Here is a 20,195-nt window from a genome sequence, read left to right as displayed (position 1 = left end):
AAATGTCTAGATGACAGAGGAGGAAGTGCTGGATGCCTTGAAACGGGTAAAGGACCTGATCAGGTGTACCCAAGAACTCTGTGGGAAGCTAAAGAAGTGATTGCTGGGCCTCTTGCTGAGATATTTGTATCATCAATAGTCACAGGTGAGGTGCCGGAAGACTGGAGGTTGGCAAACGTGGTGCCACTGTTTAATAAGGGTGGTAAGGACAAGCCAGGGTTCTATGGACCAGTGAGCCTGACGTCGATGGTGGGCAATTTGTTGGAGGGAATCCTGAGGGACAGGATGTACATGAATTTGGAAAGGCAAGGACTGATTAGGGATAGTCAACATGGTTTTGTGCGTGGGAAATCATGTCTCACAAACTTGATTGAGTTTTTTGAAGAAGTAACAAAGAGGATTGATGAGGGCAGAGCAGTAGATGTGATCTATATGGACTTGAATAAGGCGTTCAACCTGATTCCCCATGGGAGACCGATTAGCAAGATAAGATCTCACGGAATACAGGGAGAACTAGCCATTTTGCATACAGAACTGGCTCAAAGGTAGAAAACAGAGGGTGGTAGTGGAGGGTTGTTTTTCAGACTGGAGGCCTGTGACCAGTGGAGTGCCACAAGGATCGGTGCTGGGTCCTCTATTTTTGTCATTTACATAAATGATTTGGATACGAGCATAAGAGGTACAGTTAGTAAGTTTGCGGATGACACCAAAATTGGAGGTGTAGTGGACAGCGAAGAGGGTTACTTCAGATTACAACAGGATCTGGACCAGCCAATGGGCTGAGAAGTGGCAGATGGAGTTTAATTCAGATAAATGCGAGGTGCTGCATTTTGGGAAAGCAAATCTTAGCAGGACTTATACACTTTATGAGGTCATTCCTGATGAAGGGCTTTTGCCCGAAACGTCGATTTCGCTGCTCCTTGGATGCTGCCTGAACTGCTGTGCTCTTCTAGCACTACTAATCCAGACTTTATGGTAAGCTCCTAGGGAGTGTTGCTGAACAAAGAGACCTTGGAGTGCAGGTTCATAGCTCCTTGAAAGTGAAGTCGCAGTTAGATAGGATAGTGAAGAAGGTGTTTGGTATGCTTTTTTTTATTAGTTACAGTATTGAGTACAGGAGTTGGGAGGTCATGTTGCGGCCAGGACAGTGATTAGGCCAGTGTTGGGATATTGCGTGCAATTATGGTCTCCTTCCTATCGGAAAGATGTTGTGAAACTTGAAAGGGTTCAGAAAAAAATTTACAAGGATGTTGCCAGGGTTGGAGGATCTGAGCTGTAGGGAGAGTCTTAACAGACTGGGGCTGTTTTCACTGGAGCGTTGGAGACTGAGGGGTGACCTTATAGAGGTTTACAAAATTATGTGGGGCATGGATAGGATAAATCGGCAAAGTCTTTTCCCTGGGGTCAGGGAGTCCAGAACTAGAGGGTATAGGTTTAGGGTGAGTGGGGAAAGATATAAGAGACCTAAGGGGCATCTTTTTCACACAGAGGATGGTACGTGTATGGAATGAGCTGCCAGAGGAAGTGGTGAAGGCTGGTACAATTGCAACATTTAAGAGGCATTTGGATAGGTATATGAATAGAAAGAATTTGGAGGGATATGGGCCGGGTGTTGGCAGGTGGGACTACATTGGGTTGGGATATCTGGTCAGCATGGACAGGTTGGACCAAAGGGTCTGTTTCCATGCTGTACATTTCTATGACTCTATGACTGTAAGTGAAGGCACACATCACAAGTGAAGTTTGACTGAATGTTGCTTTTTAAGTTAAATAGAGTCGTAGAGATGTACAGCATGGAACCAGGCCCTTCAGTCCAACTCATCCATTCCGACCAGATATCCTAAACTAATCTAGTCCCATTTGTCAGCACTTGGCCTATATCCCTTTAAACCTTTCCTATTCATGTACCCATCTAGATACCTTTCAAATGTTGTTATTGTATCACTTCTGGTAGCTCATTCCATACACACCAACCTCTGTGTGAAAAAGTTGCCCCTTAGGTCCCTTTTAAATCTTTCCCCTCTCCCCCTAAACCTATGCCCTCTAGTTCTGGTCTCCTCCAACGCAGAGAAAAGATCTTGTACTTACCCTACCCATATTCCTCATGATTTATAAACCTCTATAAGGTCACCCCTCAGGCTTCATTGCTCCAGGGAAAACCTCCAGCCCTGGCAACATCCTTGTAAATCTTCTATGAACCTTTCAAGTTTCACAACATTCTTTCTATAGCAGGGAAACCAATATTCTAAAAGTGGTCTAACTCATGTCCTGTACAGCTGTGATATGACCTCCCAACTCCTGTACTCAATACTCTGACCAATAAAGGAAAGCATACCAAATGCCTTCTTCACTATCCTATCTACCTGTGACTCTACTTTCAAGGAGCTATGAACCTGCACTCCAATGTCTTTTTGTTCAGCAATACTCCCCAGGATCTTACCATTAAGTATATAAGTTGTGGAGTGGCACGGTAGCTCAGTGGTTGGTATTGCTGCCTCACAGCACCAAGGACCTAGGTTCGACTCCCACCTGGGGCGACTGTCCGAGTGGAGTTTGCGCATTCTCCCTGTATTTGGGCTGGCTTCCTCCCACAATCCAAAGATGTGCAAGTCAGGTAAATTGCCCATTGTGTTAGGTGCATTAGTCAGAAGTAAATATAGGGTAGGTGAATGAGGCTGGGTGGGTTACTCTTCGAGGGGTAAGTGTTGGGTCGAAGGGCTTGTTTCCATACTGTAGGGAATCTAATCTAAAAAGTCTTGCTCTGATTTGCTGTTCCAAAATGCAGCACCTCACATTTAAACTCCATTGGCCCATCTGATCAAGATACTGTTGTACTCTGAGGTAACCTTTTTTTGCTGTCCACTACACCTCCAATTTTGGTGTCATCTGCAAACTTACTTACATTACCTCCTATTTTCCACAGCCAAATGATTTATATAAATGACGGAAAGCAGCCGGTCTAGCACCAGTCCTTGTGGCATAATGGTTAGCACTGCTGCCTCACAGCGCCAGGGTCCCAGGTTCGATCCCAGCCTCAGGCGACTGTCTGTATGAAGTTTGCACATTCCCCTCGTGTTTGTGCGGATTTCCTCCAAGTGCTCCAGTTTCCTCCCAAGGTCACAAAGACGTGCAGGTCTGGATGGGTTACTCTTAGGAGGGTCGGTGTGGACTGGTTGGACCAAAGGGCCTGTTCCCACACTGTAGGGAATTCTAATCACTTGTCATAGGCCTCCAGTCTGAAAAGCAACCCTCCACTACCAACTTCTACCTTCGAGGCAGTTCTGTATCCAAATGGCTAGCTAGAGTCATAGTCATGCAATCCCACGGCATGGAGACAGGCCATTTGGCCCAAACTAGTCCATGTTGACCAAAATGTCTATCCACACTAACCCCATTTCCCTGCACTTGGCCTGTATCTTTCTACTCTTTTCTTATCCATGTATTTGTCCAAATGCCTTTTAAATGTTGTCCACCTAACCACTTTCACTGGTAGTTCATTCCTTATGTGTACCACCCTCTGTGTAAAAAGGTTACCCTCAGCTTCCCTTTTATTCTTTCTCCTCTAACTTAAACTGATGCCCTCTAGTCTCAATTCCCCAACCCTGGGTAAAAGATTGAATTCATTCACCCTATCCCCTTATACACCTCTGTAAGGTCCACCCTTAATCTCTTATGCTTTTAAGAAGAAAAAAAGTCTTAGCTTGTCCAACCTCTCTTTACATTTCAGACCCTTGGGTCCTGGCAACATCCTAGTTGTCCCTGTATTCCATGTGATTTAACCTTGCTAACCAGTCTACCCCAAGGAAAATTGTCAAACGCCTTACTGAAGTTCATATAGATCATGTCCACTACTCTGCCCTCATCAATCCCCTTTGTTACTTCTTCAAAAAACTCAATCAAATTAGTGAGACTTGACTTCCCATGCACAAAGGCACATTGACTATCCCTAAACAGTCCTTGCCTATCCAAATAAATGTAAATCCTGTCCAACAATTGGCCCATCACTGATGTCAGGCTCACTGATCTATGGTCCTCTGGCTTTTCCTTTCCACCTTTCTTAAATAATGATGCCACGTTAGACCTCCAGTCTTCCGGCACCTCACCTGTGACTATCGATGATACAAATATCTCAGTCAGGGGCCCAGCAATCACTTCCCTAGCTTCCCACAGAAGTCTAGGATACCCTGATCAGATCCTGTGGATTTATCCTGGGTATACATGCATTTTAAGATATCCAGCACTTCCTCCTCTGTAATATGGACATTTTTCAAGATGTCACCATCTATGTCTCCACATTCTGTATCTTCCATGTCCTTCTCCACAGTAACCACTAATGCAAAATATTCATTTGATATCACCCCACCTCTTGCAGTTCAACACATAGGCTGCCTTGCTGATTTTTGAGGGGTCTTATTTTCTCCCTAGTTACCCATTTGTCCTTAATGTATTTATAAAATCCCTTTTAATTCACCTTAATTCTTTTTGCCAAAGCTATCTCATGTACCCTTTTTGTCTTCCATCTTAGGTGCCTTTATATTCTTCTCAGGGTTCACTTGACTTTTGCTGTTTATACCTGACATATGCTTCCTTATTTTTCTTGACCAAAACTCAATTTCTCTAGTCATCCAGCAATCCCCACACCTACCACCCTCGCCTTCACCCTAACATAAACATACTGTCTCTGGAGTCTCATTTTTGAAGGCTTCCTATTTTCCAGTTGTCCCTTTACCTGTGGACATCCACACCCAATCAACTTTTGAAATTTCTTGTCTCATATTATCAAAATTGGCCTTCCTCCAATTTAGAATTTTAATTTTTAGATCCTGTCTGTCCTTTGCCATCACTAAAACTAACAGCATTCTGATTGCTGCCCCAAAGTGCTCCCCCACTGACACCTCAGTCACCTGCCCTGCCTTATTTCCCAAGAGTACGTCAAGTTTTGCACCTTCTCTAGGAGATACATCCACATACTGACTCAGAAAATTTTCTTGTACACACTTAACAAATTCCTCTCCATCTAAACCCATAACACTATGGCAGTCCCAGTCTATCTTTGGAAAGTTTAAATCCTCTACCATTACCACCCTATTCTTCTTAGAGATAACTGAAATCTCCTTACAAATTTATTTCTCAATTTCCTGCTGACTATTGGGGGGGTCTATAGTACAATCCCAATAAGGTAATCATCCCTTTCTATTTCTCAGTTCCAACCAAATACCTTCTCTGGGCGTATTCCCAGGAATATCCTCCCTAAGTACAGCCATAATGTTATCCCTTATCAAAAATGCCATTCTCCCTCCTCTCTTGCTCCCCTTTCTATCCTTCTTAAAGCATTTGTATCCTGAAACTTAAGCTGCCAGTCCTGTCCCGCCACATCTCTGTAATTGCTATGATATCCCAGTCCTATGTTCCGAACCATGCCCTGAGTTCATCTGCCTTTCCTGTTTGGCCTCTTGCATTGAAATAAATGCAGTTTAATTTACCTCATTCTCTGCTTTATTCCTGCCTGCCCTGACTGTTTGTCTTGCTCCTGTTCCCAACTGTACCAGTCCCAAATTTATCTCTTTCCTCATTATCTCCCTGCCACACGCCACCCGCCCCAGCTTACTAGTTTAAATTCTCCAAAAGGCTTTAGCAAATCTCCCTGCCAGTACATTAGTCCCCTTCCGATTCAATACAATCTGTCCTTCTTATACAGAACACTTCTACCCCAGAAGAGATTCCAATGATCCAAAAATGTTAGCCATTCTTCCCTGCAACAGCTCCTCAGCCACGCATTCATCTGCTCTATGCTTCTATACCTATCTTCTCAGGCTCGTAGCCCCGGGAGTAATCCAGATATTACTAACCTTGAGGATCTCCTTTACAAATTCCTGGCAAAATTGCTATATCCTCCCTTCAGAATCTCATCCTCTTTCCTTCCTATGTCATTAGCTCCAATGTACGCAACGACCTCCTACTGGTCATACTCCCCTTTGAAAATATTCTGCACTCTCTTCAAGATATCTCAAATCCTGGCACCAGGGAGGCAACACACCATTCTGATTTCTCGCTGTCAGCTGCAGAAACATCTGTCTGTGCCTCTGACTAGAGAGTCCTCTGTCACAATCAACTGCTTAGAACCTGACATACCTTTCGTTACATCAGAACCAGTCTAGGTACATAATTGTTTGTGAATGAAATCAGAAACAGATGATCTCAAAGGTGCTGAGAAAGCTTTGCTGAATCTGTCTATCATTCACTGCAGTATGTAAGGATATAGATTTGTTTTACAGTAACTTTATTTCAAACTAATACTAAGTGTTTGTCATCTTTGAAATCGTGTCTTTTCACTCAATGGTATTGACATAATTACAGAAATATGGAATTCTGGACTGATTGCAGTGTTAGCGAGTTTTGAGAAGATTTGTAACTCAGGTTGAGGTTCTGGATATAGGTTTGCTCGCTGAGCTGGAAGGTTCATTTCCAGATGTTTCGTCACCCTACTAGGCAACATCTTCGGACAAAGCACTGTTGATAATTCCTGCTTTCTATTTATAAGTTTGGGTTGGTGATGTCATTTCCTGTGGTGATGTAATTTCCTGTTTTTTTTTCTCGGGGAATAGTAGATGGGGTCAAGTTCAATTTGAAAGACCCTATACAGACAACAAGTAAAACTAATGTTATTTACAAAATACCGTGCAAGACTGTAACAAACACTACATTGGACTAACAGGCAGGAAACTAGCCACCAGGATACATGAACATCAACTAGCCACAAAACGACATGACCCTCTCTCATTGGTATCGTTAGATACAGATAAGGAAGGACACCACTTCTACTGGCACAACACATCCATTCCAGGACAAGCCAGAGACACACACAAGAATTCCTCGAAGCATGGTATTCCAACCGGAACTCTATCAACAAACACATGGAGTTAGACCCCATCTACCAACCCTGAGAAAAATAACAGGAAATGACATCACTACAGGAAATGATGTCACCATTAGAGATGGCATCACCAACCCAAAGAAACCCAAACATATAAATAGAAAGCAGGAATTATCAATACTGCTTCGCCCAGAGGCCTACTGAAGATGTTACCTAGTAGGGTGACAAAACGTCTGGAAATGAACGTTCCAGCTCAGCGAGCAAACCTACATCCTGATTGCATTGTACTATAAATGGATTATTAAATAAATGACATGCATATTGATCTAAACATCTGTTCGCATTGTCTTTTAAAATACAGGATCTACACCTCAGCAAAGGAGATACTTGTTAGGAAGGAAGGTGTGTTGGGCATTTTGAAAAACTTGAGGATAGACAAGGCCCCTAGGCCTGACAGGATATATCCTAGGATTATGTGGGAAGCAAGAGAGTAAATTGCAGAGCCGTTGGCAATGATCTTTTCGTCTTCACTGTCAATGGGGGTGGTACCAGGGGACTGGAGAGTGGCGGAGGTTGTGCCCTTATTCAAAAAAGGGTTCAATTCCCGCCTCAGGTGACTGACTGTGTGGAGTTTGCACATTCTCTCTGTGCCTGCATGGGTTTCTTCCGGGTGCTCCGGTTTCTTCCCACCATCCAAAAAATGTGCAGCTTAGGTGAATTGGCCATACTAAATTGCCCGTAGTGTTAGGTGAAGGGGTAAATGTAGGGGAATGGGTCTGGGTGGGTTGCGCTTCGGCAGGTCGGTGTGGACTTGTTGGGCCGAAGGGCCTGTTTCCACACTGTAAGTAAGTAATCTAATGAAAACAAACAAGGCTGTGGAAGCTAAGTCACAATATATTTAAGAAAGAAATTGATATATTTCTGACACTAAAGGCTTCAAGGGATATATATATAGAGACAGAGACATATGGTGTTAAAATACAAGATGGTCATGTTGAGTGGCAAAGCAAGCATAATGGTCCAAATGGCCTACTCCTGCTTTTTTTTTATGTAATTACTAAGTTATTTCAGCAAATTGCTGAATACAGTTGAGGAGTCCACTATCATTTTACTCCAAACGGTTCATGGCAATTGTTGCTGTTCCTGAGCCTTAGCTTAGGTGTGCAAATGTCTATGATGCATACATGATACCAACATATTAGATTTTCATGCTGCAGTAATCTACTTCTTTTGCACTCACCTTTAGAACATAGAACATTGAACAATACAGCACAGAACAGGCCCTTTGGCCCACGATGTTGTGCTGAACATTTGTCCTAGCTTAAGCACCTATCCATGTACCTATCCAATTGCCGCTTAAAGGTCACCAATGATTCTGACTCTACCACTCCCACAGGCAGCGCATGCCATGCCCCCACCATTCTCTCCTCAAACAACAGTCCTGCTGTCTCAGGAATCAGTAGGGTGAACCTTCCCTACAGTGCCTCGATGTCAAGTGCATACATGTTGAAGTAAAGAGACAAAAATTGCAACAATATCTTTTTAATTTTTTAAAAAATCTATTGTAAACCATTGGAGAATATTGTATCTAGGATGAACCCTGATTTATACACAGTGTATGTCTGGATTTGGATTTCTAAACATAGACAGAATGATGTGGTTAAGTGCTGGACAAGTTTTTTTTTAAACAGTCAAGAAACCATTCTGAGACAGTAAGCCAAGTACATCAGTTCTAAGAAGGGATATAACTTCAGGCAGAGTAAACAGAACAAAGGTATTAATTTTGTTTTGAAAACACTGCAGATGCTGGATATCAGATTAGCCTGACCTCAGTTGTTGGTAGGATTTTGCAGTCCATGTAAAGGGTGAGATTTCCGAATACTTGGAAGTACATGGTAAAATAGGGCAAAGTCAGCATGGTTCATCAAGGGGAGTCATGCCTGACAAATCTGTTGGAATTCTTTGAGGAGGCAATGAGCAGGTTTGACTGAGAGCCAATGGATGTTATCTACCTGGACTTTCAAAATGCCTTTGACAAGGTGTCACACAGGAGGCTGCTGAGTAAGATAATGGTATTAAAAGCAAGGTACTAGTATGGATTGAATGCAGAGAGTGTGGATAAAAGGACCTTTCTCAGGAAAGGTCAATGTTGGGAACACAACTTTTCACTTTATATATTAATGATCCAGTTGAAGGAACTGAGGGCATTCTGGCTAAGTCTGCAGACGATACATAGATAGGTGGAGGGACAGGTGGTATTGAGGAGGTAGGGAGACTGCAGCTGGATCTAGACAGGTTAGGAGAGTGGGCAAAGAGGTGGCAGATGGAATACATGGGAAAGTGTGAGGTCATGTACTTTGGTAGGAAGAATAGAGGCATAGACTATTTTCTAAATGGAGAGAAAATTCAGAAACCTGAAGTGCAAAGGCACTTGGGAGTCCTAGATCAGGATTCTCTTAAGTTAAACTTACTGGTGAGTCGGTAGTTAGGAAGGCAAATACAATGCTGTTTTTCATCTCGAGAGGGCTAGAACATAAAAACAGGATGTACGTCTGAGGTTTTATAAAACTCCGCTCAGACCACATTTTGAGTATTATGAGCAATTTTGGGCCCTATATCTCAGGAAGGATTTACTGGCCCTGGAGTGGGTCTAGAGGAGCTTCACAAGAATGATCCCAGGAATGAAAAGCTTAATATTTGAGGAACGTTTGAGGACTCTGGATCCTTACTTAATGGCGTTTAGAAGGATGAGGGGGAATCTAACGGAAGCTTACAGAATACTGAATGGCCTGGACAGAGTGAATATTGGGAAGATGTTTCCATTGGCAAGAGAGATTAGGACCTGAGGGCACAGCCTCAGAGTAAAGTAAAGGCCCTTTATAATGGAGAAAAGGAGAAACTTCTTCAGCTAGGAAGTGTTGAATCTATGAAATTCATTGCCAAGGAAGGCTGTGGAGGCCAGGTCAGTGGTATATTTAAGACAGAGATAGATAGGTTCTTGATTGTCAAAGGAGAAAGTGGGAGAATGAGGTTGAGAAACTTAGCAGCCACGAAAGCCTAATTTCTGCTCCTACGTCTTGTGGTCTTCTCAGTTAGTTAAAGATTTAAAAATAAGATAGGAGCAACATTTTTCTTGGTCTGTGTCTCTGGAACAGATAGTGTTGGGAAGCAGGTTAAAATTTGGTTTTGATGTTGATGCTAAGATCTTTTTAATGGTGGTATAGATTTAACTGTTTCTCTTTCAATTGTTTAATAAACTTATGTTCTTTTGTTAACAAACACCTGCAGCCCTTTGTTTATATGCTTCAGTGACTAACCACCATGGTAACCAACCACAAAAAATAAATATATGACCCAAGCCAGGTTTAATTTTGGGATGGGATTTGTCCAATGATACCATCAGCTGGGATCATAACAGAGTCAGGACTTCTGCAGGATTATAATTCACTGAGTTTAAAATGATGGGCATCTCTTTTAAAGAAATGGGCACAAGGACGTTCTGAGCAGGAAAATCGACGTTTCGGGCAGGAGCCCTTCTTCGACTGCTCAAAACATCAATTTTCCTGCTCCTCAAATGCTGCCTGACCTGTTGTGCTTTTTCAGCACCACTGTAATCTTGACTCTGATCTCCAGCATCTGCAGGCCTCACTTTCACCTAAAAGTAGGATCTTAAAAGACTAAGATGCTTGAAGTGATTCCTTTGCAGTTAGAAGTAAAAACAACTTAATATGGTCAGCACTATAAATAGCTAAGATACTTTCAGAAATGAAAAAGAAAGTTAACACAGAGACAGAAATGAAAGACTTGAATTGGAAATAAAAGAGAAGAAAAAAGGAACAGAAATGGAACAAACTGAAAAGTTAAGAACAATGAATAGGTAGGAGAAAGAGAAGAAAATAATAATGAAAAGGGAAGAGAAAGAAAGGAAAACATAGTCAGAAATAAGAAAACTTTTAATGGAATGAGGGAAGAAAGGAAAGACAGGGAAATTCAATTTAAAAAGCTTGATCTCCAGGCATAAGGAAACCAGGCAGCATGGCTTGGTCAGAGAAAAGCTTACAGTAAAGAACAAAAGAATAGATAGTAGCTCGGAGGAAGATTTTGATTCTAATGAGGGATATTATTTCACTAGAAATCCACCTTTCCTACTTAAATTTACAGAGGGTGGAATTGAAAGATATTTCACTTCATCTGAAGAGATATCTTGGCAGAAAAAGTGGACAAAAACTGTTTGTGCTTTAATGTTACAGGGTTTTCCAGATAGAGTTATGAATGAGTAGTTTATCAGAAGAGCAATCTGCAGACCATGAAATGGTTTAAAAAGACCATGATCCAATGCTATGAGCTTGACCCTGAAGCTTATCAATTAAAATGTGTGACTCTAAGCGAGAAATTTAATCACACATTAGTAGAATTTTTAAGAGAAAAATGCTGTGAGATCAGTGAATTCAATTACTGACATTAGAGAAAAATTGAGAACATTAGGGAAGTCATGAGTTTGGAAGCATCCACAAATACATTCCAAGAACCCTTAAAACTTATTTGGAAGAGTATTATGTATCAAAACTCCAAGAAGAGGTAGTTCTGACAGATATCTAAGGCATCTCACACAGACAGTTACGTACAAGGAGATGGCTGTATAGGATCATTGGCTAGGCCAGCACTCATTGCCCATTCCTATTACCCAGAGGATTGTTAAGAGAAAACCACATTGCTATCGGTCTGGAGTCAAATTGAGGCTATGTAAATTAGTGAATAGGACTTTTTTTTCATAGTTATCTTAATTCCAGATTTGTATTGAATTCAAATTCCACTTTCTGCCATGACAGGAATTAAATCCAGGACCCCAGAATATTATCTGTGTCTCTAGATTACTAGTCTAGATTAATACCAATAAGCCATTGTCTTCTCCTAATTGGCGAACGATAAAATTTACGGATGGAAGGGCGTTTAGATTTAGGCAACAAGTGGAAAGATTATAAAGGAGAAAGTGATATAAAGAAAATGACATGCTTTCATTGTAATAAGACTAGAGGTATTACAATTAATTGCTGGCAGTTAAATCACAGTAGTGATTTACTACTGCATTGTGTAAAGAGGTGTTTCAGAAAGGGAAACAGCTATTTAAACTAACTGAAGTATAAAGAGAACATGTTTCCTTAGAATTTACTAATAAGAGAGAAATGACTCAGTCAGTCACGAAAATTCTTCCTCAACTATTGATAAAAAATATCAGACCACGAGAGTTAGGTTTAGGGTTTGGGTAATTTCGAATTGAATTGAATTGAATTGAATTGAATGATTTATTGTCATTGTATTCAACAGTAAACAGTGTAATATGTCACCGTGCTCTGGTGCCATTTTGACCTACAGAAGATGTTTAGATATAAGATTGAAATTAAGATATAAAACCTAATATAAGTATTCAACAGAGTTGGTCTTCCTCCCTTCTGGTGGTCTGGTCAATATTGATGTGGGGGGGCCTCCACAATGGGCTCTGGGGCCACCAACGCCCCCGCGTCACAGTCCATTTCAGGAATACAAATTTGGGCCTACCACATCACTGCAGCTGAAGACCACACTGACTGCAGATACCAACTTCTCTACAGACATCAGTGTGACGTTTCTCTGCCACTACTTTGCCACCATCAGTGCCGGACCCAACCAAGGTCGAAGTCTCTAATCCTCAGGTGCCATCTTTCACCGCTGGATCTACTTCGCTGACATCGCCTCTGCTAACACAGCAGTTGCTGCTGCTGATACTGGGTCCAGTGCTCGTCCTCCACCAACTCCTCTCAAAATCTCAAAAGGAGAGATATTTTCTTATCCTTGTAATCAAGGTGGTGAACCAATTTAAATATTGAAAGACACTGGGAATGAAAGAACATCCAGAGGAGCTAACGAGACAAGGTGTACATTGAAGTTATAAAAAATTCCCATTAATCAGAGTTCAACTGAAGAATGACTTTGTAAATAGAGAGGTCACGATTAGAATGTAGAAGGAATTGATTTCATCTGACTGGTACAGAAATTGTGATTGCTCTGAGTGTGGCAGAACAACCAATAGAAATAAAAGTAACAGATGTTTCAGGAGGAACATCTTGGGGTTTTATTGACTATGCTGTGACTTGATCTCAGGCAGGAAGAGATGAGTCTTTGAAAAATTGAAAATTCATCATTACTTTGAAAATTATGCTTAAGAAAAATTAAAGAACAGAGAATTAACCTGACATATATAGCCTTTTTTAATAGAAATGTGACAAATGGATCCTGAATTGAGAGATTTGTACCAACAGCTTACTCAGGAATTGAGTCAGACCCAATGAAAGACAAAGTGATCATGAAAAATGACGACCAGCGGAAATACCCCAGCCGAATGTTCTATTAGTTGATAGTTCCATCTGAATATCAATAACTACTTTATGAGTAGTTCACAAAATTCCAATGGTAGATTAACTGCCATTAGGAAAACACACATTAAGATACTAAACATTTTTATTGGCTGACCTCTCCGCCCCCACCCCACTCCGGCCTATCACCCTCACCTTGACCTCCTTCCACCTATCCCACCTCCATCGCCCCTCCCCCTAGTCCCTCCTCCCTACCTTTTATCTCAGCCTGCTTGGCTCTCTCTCTCTTATTCCTGATGAAGGGCTTATGCTCGAAACGTCGAATTCTCTATTCCTGAGATGCTGCCTAACCTGCTGTGCTTTGACCAGCAACACATTTGCAGCTGAGGTTAAATTTTGCCAGCCATGCCATACATGAAAAGTAGTGGAAGCACTCAGCCATCAATTAAACATGTGCATTTAATTCTGATACCATTAACAGTGTCTTAATATATTGTGTAGTACTCTAGTCTAAATTTGAAATGAGAATCAGTATCTTCCAACAATTATGGATGTACCACCTAGATTTCCTGAAGGAGTACCTTTGAAACAAACAGGGCAAAATTGAAAAAGTTAATTTAATTTTTTTTACAAGATATGGATTACTTAAATAAATGCAATCAGATCAATGTTTAAATTTTCTGTCACAAATATTCAAAGAAATAATGAATAGTTTGCAAATAAAACAATTTGATTCTTCAGCTTGTCACCCACAATATTGGAAAGATGGCATCAATAGTTCAGGACCACGGGTAGAGTTTATTCACAGTAATATCCTAATGATTGGGATAAAGGAATTCCCTTGTTACTGTTTATTATTATGAATGTTTTTTAATGAGCCTAAAGGATTCAATATTTTTTAACTGATACATAGGCATTAGGTGAGAGGATTCAAATGCAGAAAATGCCCGAGAAATTCAGCAACATTGGCAGCATTTGTGGAGACAGAAACAGAGTTAATGTTTCCAGTCTAGTATAACACTTCGGTCATATCAAATACAAAATGTCAGCTCTGTTTCCCTCTTCACTGATGCTGTCAAGCCTACTGAGTTTCTCCTGCATTTCCTATTTGTTTCATGCTTCCAGCATTTGCAATTTTTGCTTTTATTTAAATGAGAGGATTCCTTAAGTTAATTCATGAGAAATTTATAAACCAAAGCACTAAGAGATAATGTTTCCAGCCTGAATGTCCAGTTTCAATAAGAATATAATCAAAGCATGAGATCGGCCAAAAATCATTTGAAGAGTGCTCAACAAACAACTGAATTGTTGAATGCGATAAGTAGATTTCAACTTCTGAATTTTCAATTTCTGATTCATTCTACAATTGGCTACTAGTTTTATTTCACTCTTTCTCACTGCCATGAATATACTTTTCTCCTTCTTATCCTCCCTGTCACAATATCTCTTTAACATGTCAATATAGACTCATAGTCGTTTACAACACACAAGGAAACCATTTGGTTCAGTGTGTCTGTGCCGATCATCAAAGCTCTAACTACATTAATTGAATTTTCCAGCTTTTGGTCCAGAGGAGTCTATAGCACTGTAAGCAATAGTTGCAAGAGTTTCTGATTCAACCATTTTTTTCAGACAGTGAATTCCAGTGTCCAACCAGCCTTTCAACTCTCAATATATTCTCAACTCTCTTCTTAGTCTTCAACCACTTACCTTAAATTTATGCCCCATTTCCAAAAAAATCATTTCAAAGTGACTTACATAAATAGTACAGATTCAAATTAAATTTTGTGCATAGTTCAAGAAAAACAGCTTTGGCTATACACGTTGTTAATGTAAGGGATGCATTACCCTTAAAAAATATCTTTACAGACTGAATTCAGAAGACATTAGCTCAAGTGATGGAAGAAATTAAGTTCATGACAGACAATGCCATTATTAAATTGAGTTAAAGCTGGAGCTCATATATTACAATGGTACAGGATTTCATTGGGTCACAAAGTCAATGTGGTAAGAAACATTGGGTCAGAAGTCACACAATGGCAGGTTATAGTCCAACAGGTTTACTTGAAACCACAAGCTTTTGGAGTGCTGCTCCTTCATCAGGTTCACCTGACTATAACCTGGTGTTGTGTGACATCTGACCTTGTCCACTCCAGTTCAACATCGGAACCTCCACATTGTCAGAAAACTGGACTGGTTTCTTATTCCAACACTACAGGACCACACTGAACAAGAAGTAGACATGCATCAAAATTGACTTAATAAAAGGATATTGGCAAGTTCCATTGACTAATAAGGCTAAAGAAATGCCAGCTTTTGTACCACTGGATGGACTTTATCAGACCATTTAGAATGAAAATTGCATGAGTAACTTTCCAATGATTAACCAACAAAGTCATCTGAAAATTGAATTCAACTACAATCTGGAATAAAAAGCTAGCCTAATTGTGACTATGTAAAAATTCACCTATTTCACTAATGTCCTGGTCTGGATTACATGTGACTCCAGTCTCACAGGGATGAATTACCATTAAAAAACATGCTTACAAATTGAATTCAGAAGACATTAGCTCAAGTGATGGAATGGATTAAGTTCATGACAGACAATTGCTTGATGTGCATTTTGGATGGGCAATAAGTTCTGGCTTGTCCAGTGATACCCACTTCAAGCCACCAGACTCAGGAAGCATTGCAAAATTATCTCTGCAGTTCAAGAAAATAAACTACTATAATAACCAAATATAACAAGTAAATATATGCTCTATCATGCTAGATTTCATTCTGGGATCTGACTCATCCAGTATTATCGGCAACTGGGATCATACATATCTAGTAGATAATAAAGAAAATGGTAAAAAGATGTTTAGGAGCACAGCTTTCTAGATCCAAGATGCAATGGGATTGGAGACTCCATTTTCATGTTCTTTATTTACTTCTACACCCACTGGTGTGAAGGGTACATTGACATGCACTGCTCACTTTTGTTTTAAAGATTACTATAATATTGGTAACAAATAAAGTGCATTATTAAATATATTACACCCTCTAGCTTTTCAAATCTGTTAAGAGTAAGGATGTAATTTCACTTTTCAAGACGTTTGTTTTAGTATTCTTTATCCATGTGATAGTCAGTTGGCTACACCCTCAGATTAAGCTTTGGCAAGCACATCCTATTGCACCTTCTATGTAATCAAATGGAATTGGCCCACATTTTGGCTATGAGTTATTGCTAAGTTTTCTCAATATTGATGTGCTTTTGCGGTTTTTTGAAATCCCGATCTTCCCTCCACATTAGGTCAGAAGTGGGGATATGTGCCGATAGTTGCACAATGTTCAGCATCAACCATGACTCCTCAAGATACTAAAGCAGTAACATTTGTACCACGCAAATGCCAGGCAATAACCACTTCCAATAAAAGACAATTGCCCCTGAACATTCAATGACGTTATGATCATCGAATCCTTCATTATCAATATCCTGGGAGTTAACATTGATCAGAAACTGAACTGGATGAGCCACTTATGTATACTGGCTACAAGGACAGGCCAGATGTTTGGAATAGTGCAGCAATTAACTCACCTCATGACTCCCCAAAGTCTAACCACCATCCACAAGGCAAAGTTAGATTGTGATGGAGCACACCCCACTTACCTGGATGAGTGCAACTCTAGCAATAAGCTAAGACAAATGTTCGGCACAACATCGTGGGCCGAAGGGCCTGTTCTGTGCTGTATTGTTCTAACACTCAAAAAGAGTGACAACACCCATGACAAAGCTGCCAGGAGCTGAAGTATGAACCATCTATAAGATCTGCTGCAGAAATTCACCAGACATTTTTAGATGGCACCTTCTATATCCATGACCACTACTATCCCAAAGAACAAAGGCAGCAGATACATATTAGTGCCACCACTGGCAAGCTCCCCCCCAGCCACTTCACCATCCTGAATTGGAAATGTATCACTGTTCCTTCAGCGTTGCCAGTTCAAAATCATGGAATTTGGTTCTGGGTGGTATTGTGGCTCTACTCACAGGACTGTAGCAGGTCAAGGAGACAACTCATCTTTTCAAGGGCAACTAGGGGAAGGCAATAAATGCTGGCCCAGCAGCAATGCCCATGTCCCTTGAGGGAATCAAATATATGATTTGTTATGTGTATATTAGCCCATGTGTAAACCTACCTATGTGTGTGCCTGTGTATTTATGTGGACTGACCGCTTGACTGTGGATTTTTAACTCATGCAATAATGTACTGGTGAAGTGAGTCAATTGTCCATTTCAGATGTATTAAGAACTTTATTTTTATTGATTTCAAGAGGAGAGAAGTAAAATAAGTTGCAAGTTACCATCACTTTTACTATATCACAGAAATGCAATGTTACATCCCTTAAACTTTGGTTCTTCTTGCACTTGACAGGTTGAATGGCTCCTTCTTTTTGTGTAATTATTTTGTGACCCTACATCTCTTAAGTTGTATTTCTATTAATTCCTGTCATTTCAGAATTTGTCCAACAATGAATTACGAACATGGGGAGTGGAAGTATTGTGTAAATTGCTTCCACTGAACATTTCACTTAAGTGCATCAAACTCTCAGGTAGGTGCTATTCCTTATAAAGCTGAAACCACTTATTTTCATCAATACAGTTCAATGATAGCTGTTCTCAGATATGACTAATCATAATAGAGACCCAGGTCACAATGTCTAGTGATCTATGGTAAGTCCCAGACATATAATTCCAAATCAATAGACCAGGTTGTGAAAGGGTTAGAGTCGAAACGTCGACTTCTCCACCTCCTGATGCTAACTTAAAAATGTACTGCTGGAAAAGCGCAGCAGGTCAGGCAGCATCAAAGGAACAGGAGAATCGACGTTTCGGGCATAAGAAAGGCTTATGCCCGAAACATCGATTCTCCCGTTCCTTTGATGCTGCCTGACCTGCTGCGCTTTTCCAGCAACACATTTTTAAGCTCTGATCTCCAGCATGTGCAGTCCTCACTTTCTCCACCTCCTGATGCTGTCTGGCTTGCTGTGTCCTTCCAGCCTCCTGTGTTCTTCCAGCTGTGTCTACTTTGGATTCCAACATCTGCAGTTTGTTTTGTCTCTAACCAAGTTTGTTCCACTGCAAAGTCTCTTCAAAGGATGCCCACTTTGAAGAAGTTCTCTGTCCTGAAGAAGGGTTACACCCAAAATATGGACTTCTCCACCTCCTGATGCTGCCTGGCTTGCTGTATTCTTCCAGCCTCCTGCCTGTTCTATAGTAGCAGCAGCAAAGTGATTTGAAAGGCAAATAGATGGAATAATGCACAACCTAGGGCAGCAAGTTTCTCTTCCTGTCTCTGAATTTAAAAGTGAAAATAATTCACAAGTGTAACTATTAACAGATTTTTTTTCCCAAGTGAGATGGTAGCCCGCTTGCCTCTGAGACGCAGGTTGCTGGGTTCAATTCCCATGTCTGAGCACAAAACTTAAGGGTGACACGCCACTGCAGTACTGAGGAATACTCTGTTGGAGGTTCTGTCTTTGAACAGAGATGTGAAACTGCAGCCTTATCATTCTCCTTGTTTGAATTTTTGGAATAAGTGCTGAGGAGTTACCCCACTGTCCTGGTCAATATTAATCTCCAAATTAACATTGCAAAAAATAACATTCTGGTCATCATCACAGGATTGGCTGTGGGAGTTTACTGGGTACACAATGACGGTTATGTTTCCACGTTTCAAATATTACTGTACTTCAAAAATACTGCACTCTGGGACATCAGTGATCATAACGTGCGGTATAAATCATTTTCTTTAACACTGGTTGTTAGTTCAGTGATAATAATTCCACCTGTGATTCATGCTTTCGCATTTTTTTATGATTACAAGTCCTATTACGGTGGATGATTTGATCTTCAATGTACAGTTAATCATGTTTTGACTCAGATGGCAGAAGTGCGCTGATAATCAAGCTCTGCTATAGTATGAGTCTTACCAAAAGTGCAAATGTTTTATTTAAATCACCAAAATTTGTACTACCATCCAAACTAAATGTCCACGATACTTCAGCAGTTAACTAAAATAATTTGTGTATTTTAAGAAAGTTTGTTCTTACAATATTTGGTAAAATTGGTGAACAACTAAGCTACCATGCACAATTAATTAATATTCACTTAATTTCACACACACATTCATATAACAGACAATACAGCTCTGCAGAAATGATACAGCTTGTTTAGAAAAAACAAGAGAAAAAATAACGTGGTGGGCCAAGAGTTCAAGTTCAAAGGAAAATTTTGGAAGAAATCTCACAGTCTACTAGAGTTCCTTTGACGGGATTGAAGTGCTCACATCCTACTTGAGTTCAGATGAGTTAGTTTGAAATCCTGATACTTAACTTTGTCAGGCTCCTCACAATATTTCAGCTAAAGAGAGATCTTTGCAGCTGGTTCTGGTTTTGAGTTTCCAGTTATCTTTCAGTATTTCTAGCCTGGAGGCCTTTCTTCAACGGACACACCACAGGTATACAGGAAAGCATAGCAATTGGAGTTCAGAAGCTGTTGCTACACAACTTTGAGCATAGGGCCACTCACAAACCAGTCTGTTCAGCAACTGAAGCCATAAAACCCATCTATTTCTCTTAAAAGTTCTGCTTCCTTTCCACAAGGTTGTTTGGCTTCTTGTAAACAGGTGAGCCAAAACACACTTTAACTTTATGACTTTTTACTTCCAAGAAGTCAAGGAGCAAATACTCCTCAACCCAGAAACTGTCTACATCTTTTACCTTTTTTAGCTTCTTTCATAGAATAATTTTTAAGGACTATGTTTTCCCAATAAGTAAATGATATGCAACTAATAGAAGCTGACTCCCAGACTTATGAGGAAAAGACTGAAAAGATTATAATTTGATAAAACATCTAAAAATGTGGTACCAGCCAAATGTATTCAGGTTAAGGCTGTACTCTCAAACAAGAAGAGAGTGTTTGGACA

The 20,195-nt window shown here is 40.4% G+C and overlaps 1 protein-coding gene across 1 annotated transcript in view; it reads left to right on the top strand.

Annotated features, from left to right (window-relative positions):
* Nucleotides 1-20,195, top strand: part of LOC132818227 (leucine-rich repeat-containing protein 74A) — an 87,405-nt gene that overhangs the window by 7,500 nt on the left and 59,710 nt on the right. The window contains exon 4 of the mRNA XM_060829007.1: nucleotides 17,727-17,820. Coding sequence (XP_060684990.1) covers nucleotides 17,727-17,820 — 94 coding nt within the window. The remainder of the gene's footprint in view (nucleotides 1-17,726; nucleotides 17,821-20,195) is intronic.

The sequence above is a fragment of the Hemiscyllium ocellatum genome, chromosome 8, assembly GCF_020745735.1.
Source record: "Hemiscyllium ocellatum isolate sHemOce1 chromosome 8, sHemOce1.pat.X.cur, whole genome shotgun sequence".
NCBI lineage: Eukaryota > Metazoa > Chordata > Chondrichthyes > Orectolobiformes > Hemiscylliidae > Hemiscyllium > Hemiscyllium ocellatum.
The sequence above is the reverse complement of the archived record's forward strand: the minus strand, read 5'-3'. Positions and strand labels throughout refer to the sequence as shown.